The sequence below is a fragment of the Haliotis cracherodii genome, unplaced genomic scaffold, assembly GCF_022045235.1.
Source record: "Haliotis cracherodii isolate W230 unplaced genomic scaffold, xgHalCrac1.p SCAF_1, whole genome shotgun sequence".
Classification (NCBI taxonomy): domain Eukaryota; kingdom Metazoa; phylum Mollusca; class Gastropoda; order Lepetellida; family Haliotidae; genus Haliotis; species Haliotis cracherodii.
The window spans coordinates 74015085-74021456 of NW_027266264.1; the positions used below are offsets into that span (position 1 = coordinate 74015085).

General features: G+C 38.6%; 1 protein-coding gene across 1 annotated transcript; it reads left to right on the forward strand.

The window, feature by feature from the left end:
* The first annotated feature begins 1030 nt into the window (after positions 1-1030).
* LOC139468508 (PDF receptor-like) lies at positions 1031-2209 on the forward strand. Its single transcript, XM_071250503.1, has one exon. The coding sequence runs from the start codon at positions 1340-1342 to the stop codon at positions 2207-2209; it is 870 nt and encodes a 289-aa protein (XP_071106604.1). The 5' UTR covers positions 1031-1339.
* Positions 2210-6372: the final 4163 nt, after the last annotated feature.

Sequence of the window (6372 nt, forward strand, 5' to 3'; positions counted from 1 at the left end):
GATTGCTACGGATTACCAAGCCTCGTATCGGAAGTAACAAAATGCAGCAATTGTGTCTTAATACGCCACGAAGGGACCGCAGTGGAAGAACTGGCGCCAGGGTTAATGACACGTCTACAGGGTGAACGGTGTTTCTACAACGGCCATATAGATCTACTTTGATGTCCGAAACTTGGTCGCTAAATTGTTGAACGTACTGACGAGTTCATGACGTCTCTGAAGCCAACTGCACCTCGCGAACAGGACTGATGGTGTGCGTGTTGTTAACGTGTAACGAATATAAGTCAGAAACGGCATATAAGCAGCAACTACCCATACTGTGCATCACAGTCTTGCAAACAACCAGATCCATCATGGTTTCGTAATAAGTCAAACGACTTGAGAAATTAAGAACGCTCGTTGCTTCAATACCTTCTTAACCTTGCAAGCAGGGAGTGTCAAGTGCCTAAATTTCGACTCTACAAAAGGATAATTTGTCCATTATCGATTTGTGTTGGGACAAATCTTCGTTCTGAATTGGTTCGGAAAGACGAAAACAGACAGAACTTCTTCAACTAGTCAAGTAGAGCATTCCCAGTAGTTTCAACGGTGCAAACGAATAATTTGTTTCGTGAATTCCAATTTCTCAATGTTTTACCCTTTCAATGAAACAATCACAATTTGTCCACCCACTCTTCATATCCGTAAAGTGTTCTACAGAAATTAATTCAAACTTCAAAGATGAAAAAACGAATGTCACTCATCCTGGAAAGGAAATGATTAAGGATGGTGGGAATATACGTCCATGGAGCATTGCTGTCGTTTCAAATTTCTAATCATTCTGGGCGGTTTTTATCCGACTCAAAGTTGTATGCATGAACATTATGCAAAGAAATTAAATGGTTATAAGTTCACCTGTCGACATTAAACTATGAATAAGCTCCTTACCTCGGCACTGATGTTGAATTAAAAGAAACATTTCCATGACTTTGATATTGTCGATATTGTTATCTATTTTGTGGAATCTATTGTGTCGGGATATTATTCTTCAAAGTGTCATCACATGGCTAAACGTTGTGTCGTGTTTATATTCAGCACCTGTGACCACAGTATGTTTAACAAGTCAATGCTTACACGAAGGTCTCGTGTTTCAACTCAGTAATATACATTTATTCAACTTCTGAGGAGAGGAATAATTACATATCTAATAACTGAAAAGCCTTAATCATATACCTGTTCACTGACATGCTTGGCCAATTGTCCCACCATTAACGTTCAGAACACGCGGTATCACGAGTCTAAGATGACCTGACAACGTTTTCTTCTTGTTGTATACGCCACAGTCCCCATCTACAGCAAGATGAAAACGCACGAGGCAGAATTTGTAGCAAGCCTGTACAAAGGAAACAACATTCTCGGGATCTCCCTTCTGAGTATATCAGTAACGGCAGTTCTTTTGGCCATGTTCATTTTTTCTTCTTTCGTCAGCCTTCAGAATGTCCGGACGTTGTTGTTGAAGCACTTGTTGGTGGCGTTCCTGTTCGAGGACTTCTTGACGCTGATCCAACAAGCCCTAGTCTACCTAGCCAGGAAGATGAAGGTTCCAGATATACGATGCTTCTTCAAGAGTACGGTTTTCTGTGAGACTTTGTTAGTTCTGTCCAAATATACAAGTTTGGCCAGCCTTACCTGGGTGCTAGTATTGGTAGTGTACCAATGGAGGAGTACCAAGCCTTGGTATAATGGAAATTGTGCGCGGGCTTTAATATGTGCAGTTGGTTGGTTGTTTTCCTGTGTCCCTACAATTACATGGACTGTGATTTTAGCGCTAACTCATAAAGGGAAGTGTTGGAACGGTCATCTTTCTATGTCAAGTATCTGGATAATTGAAGGACCGAAATTTGGACTGTTGTTTCTGATATTACTTTTTCTGATGCTAACAATGTGGAAACTGTTTGATAGGAAACGTGAAATAATCAATATCGACGAGATACTACGGAAACGAGCCCAACTGAGACAATGTATGTGTGTATTCGTCTGGATATGCGTTGGACAAGTAACATATATAGTGAGTGCACATGCGCCGATGCAGTTGGATATCCGGTCACTTGCAGCATGGTCGTATGTGGTGACCATGCTTATGTCCAGCAAAGGGTTTGTTGTGTCCATTTGTTTTTGTTTTCTCGAGTCTGACGTCAGAGAGGCGTTGAAGACGCCGATTACAACATGACAGAAAGGTGGTCAAAATTACATATTCAATTGGGATAATGTTACTCTCTATTGCCCTACTAACAGTACTTTAACTGGAATACTTTCTTTACAGTCGATGTATTTAATACACAGTGGCACATGTTCATTATTTGCTCACAGTAAATAATGTTAATAGCGTGTCTAACATGTGGATGCAATCGCCACACATGACACCGCATCTGGTGTAAATAGATTCGAACTAACATAGTTCAGCTGCTTATATCTATATATGTTATTCAACTAAAAATATTCCAGATTTGCATGAACGTTCATTAACCCTATAGAATCCTAACGTTATCAGCGGTTCGTTTCTCGTTACGTTGTTCGAACAACGAAAAACAAGCCAGCAGCGGATTCGAAAAACGACACCCTAAAAACGAACCCGCTGGAAATACAGTATCTTATTTTTGTTATAACGAATCCGGTGCTGGCTTGTTTTTCGTAATTCGAAAGTACTGAATAACTGAACAAGCTTTTGGACGATGGTACATCGGTCAGACGAACATTATTACATGAAATTCAGTGTATTTGACCACATTACTGTAGTTGTTAAATATACAGCCATCAAATAACTAAGAATCCGCTGCCGACCTGTTTTTTGTTATTCGAAAAGAACGAACCCGCTGATAACGTCAGGCTGTTTATCCGCATACATCTCCCCTTGAATAGACAGTTCGAAAGCTTCTTTTCCTGTAGCGCTAAGTCAGCGTGAGGCGACTATAGCTGCCGAATATGCGTTTGATATTCTCTGTATCTTGTTCAGCTGTACATAGAGACGATTTAGATAAAGAAGGGTCGACATAACCAAACATACCCTACTGACATGCTATCTGATAGATAAAAAATGTATCCACGTGTACATGTGTTGTTTATATTTTATAAGAAAACCAGTATACGAACCAAACTCTCAGTTTAGGAACGAGAGGCGTGATGGATAAAGCTCAAACCGAGACGAAGCCTATGGTCATGCTGTGTTTATCTATTACAAGAAAAAAGTGATTAAATGATTCATTATGCGAGTGAAACGTATCTGTTGTCTGACCTCTTTTCTTATCTGGGCGATAACGCGAGGCCCCTGGACATGCACTGTGCAACTCGTGCACGGCATAACAGCAGTTGTTGGGAACGTAGTCCCTCGCCAATCTATGACGCCAACGTCGTTTAGTGCAATGAAATTTAAAGGTACAAGATCATATTTGTATTCTACTTTATGCCTTGTTTGCTTTTGTCACATTCTCAAAAAGAGAAATGCATCTCTTGTGGTCTCTCTGAAAAGGTATGTGAGTGGTCTTGAAACTTTGTTATGATCTCATTTTTAATTTTAATCTCAAACGTTGCAGTTAGCATCACAAGAACATGGATGCACACTCTCTGGAAACACACTGGAAACATATTAATATCAACCAGAGCCCGGTGCCTGTATCGTGATGGAGGACCGCTGTGACCGCTGCGGCCGGGTAGCCTACTGGTTAAAGCGTTCGCTCGTCACGCCGAAGACCCGGGTTCGATTCCCGACATGGGTACAATGTGTGAAGCCCATATTGGTGTCCCCCGCCGTGATATTGCTGGAATATTGCTAAAAGCGGCGTAAAACCATACTCACTCACTCACACACTCTGGTTGTTTGGGGACAACGGAGACTGAAGTGGTTCGAGGAACGGAGACCTATTTTGGAAGCATAGACTGATACAAGATCCTTGAGACAGGAATGACTGTTATCCTTCTGGATCTCAGTGTTCACCTGAAAAAACACGTGAACATCCTAAAACTTATTCAAGCTTTTACTAAGGTCATGAATGTTGTAACCCTGATCAAACTACCTTCGGAGAAAGAGTCGTATGACGTTCTTTGGAATCATCGGTGAAAGATTATGCTCGATCTACCTCAAAAGTTGTCCTTCAGACCTGTGGATAGTATTTTCAACTCTGATGTTTCGTGCACATATATAAATATGAACGGAACGAGGCTGTTTCACTGGTCTCTGTTCTAGTTCCGGTAAGTAAATCAGAGGAAGGGAATTGGCTATTTGATCGTTACTGAACGATATCAGATCAGCACTATACCTGAAGATTAATAAGCTAAACTTTCAGGTCAATTTTCCTTGTTTTGAATTTGTCAATCCGAGTAGAAATGTCGATTCTGTCATTGCCATGTCTTTTAAAAGTACAGTCAGTACAACAGAGTTTTCTGTTTTGTCAGTCAACCTCAAATGACATTAGCTATTAATTTTTAACAAATTGTTATTTTTACCAAAGAGTCTTTGATGGTAGAAATGTACAAGTGATTCTGTATCTATGACCAACACGTTTAGTAACAAATGCCACATGAATCAGGATTTTCCTTATGCTTGTCGAGCGAGATCGTGGTGTATAAAGTTGAAACATTAGTTTAAACTTGGTTCTTTTTGAGATTGCAACAAAGAAAAGCCCAACGAGAGGTAGCTCGCGTGCTTTATTAGCCTCTTTTATGAGCATAGTTATGATACCGACCGTCCAAAAGTCATAACATGCGAGCATCTAGGCTTTGAATGCATGATCACTGCGATTTAGTACGCCTTCGACTGAAATAGAGAACATTTTCCCCAGCACGCCGGTTTAAATGACCATTTGGTTTATACTAGTTTCAGGGTGAAATGTGTGTGTTTCAAACAACATAGTTGTCTTTATTAATATTTCCCATAGTTCCTAATCCGCAAAACTGCGATAATTCCACAAAATGAAAGTGTCTGCATTTCTGATTCTTCCAGATTTTGTTATACCTGTGAGCAATGCTAACGTACAATAAGTTTATACAATATAATACCTGATAATTATCCGATAGTATATTTATATATATAAATGTAATTCTTGAAATGTTCAGTTATTATGTATAATAACAGTGAATCCAAATAATACCTGAAAATTAAATATACATAACAATTCATTATGTTTTAACTGTAACAGATATATATTGTCATGGTCACTTCGCAAAATCTGTCACATATGAACATAAATGTTATTTAGATTAATCGATCCCTGAGATATGTAATCAAATATATGTAATCAAATATATATATATATATATATATATATATATATATATATATATATATATATATATATATATATATATATATATATACACACACAATTTGGTTAGGCAACAGTTTCACACTGAACGGCTTGTTTTCATATCTGTAATCACTCATGCATGTAACATGCTTTTGCATCAGGCCATGACATGACGATGGTGCATTGAAGAAATAAATTGAAATAAAAAACTACTTAATGAAATATTTCCTAAGGTTCCGAAGGACGAAATGCTTTATATTTCTAGGGGGCAAACATCCTCATCTTCCCGGCACATCTAGTGTGTGATGTAAAATAACAGTGCTGTTTTCAGTGCTGCACTGTTCAGGGATTACACGAAGCTTCAGAACCCGTGTCTGTTTCATATCATTCTTTTCAAACCTCATCTCACAAATCCATCTACGTATTTGCAGAAACACACAAAAATAACATTTTAGTAGTAACGTGTATCTGTGACGTAAATCAAGATTGATGTTAAAGTGATGAAAATGCCCTTGAAGCTGATGTGTAATAAGAAATAACTCACGGATGTGTAAATACGTCAACAGAATGCTCACGTTTGCATAAACAAGCTATTAAAATGTTGCAATAGAAAAAAGCATTTTGAGAACATGATTCATAAAAAGATAATGAAACGAAGTGAAATGTTACATGCATTGATACCAAAATGCCACGGCAGCTTTTGGTTACTAGAGGGGGAAAAGCAATCATTTGTGTATGGTTACTTGAAATTAAAGAACTGCCCTTTAGGCATAACAGAATGGCAAGCAAAATCGACAATTTGAATAAACTCTCTGCATGGAATTTAGGTTATCCTTCAGGCTAGTGTGTAAATTATAGGATTATCTGGTGTCAGCGATTTTCAGATAAGTCTTCAAGTGTTATCGTCTATGTGTTGCTGATGGTGAAAGTCAATGTTGATGCTTTTGCATGGATATGCTTTCCAGACAAGGTGGTAGCGCAATCAGAGTGGTGCGTGCATATGGCGGCTGTGACAACCATAAACTGCTACATAGATACAGATGCTGATACATAAGCCAAGGGAAAGATGATATATGTAACGACTTTTTCTATA

Excerpts from the sequence above, each read along its gene's own strand:
- LOC139468508 (XM_071250503.1), top strand. The coding sequence starts at position 1,340 with ATGAAAACGCACGAGGCAGAATTTGTAGCAAGCCTGTACAAAGGAAAC.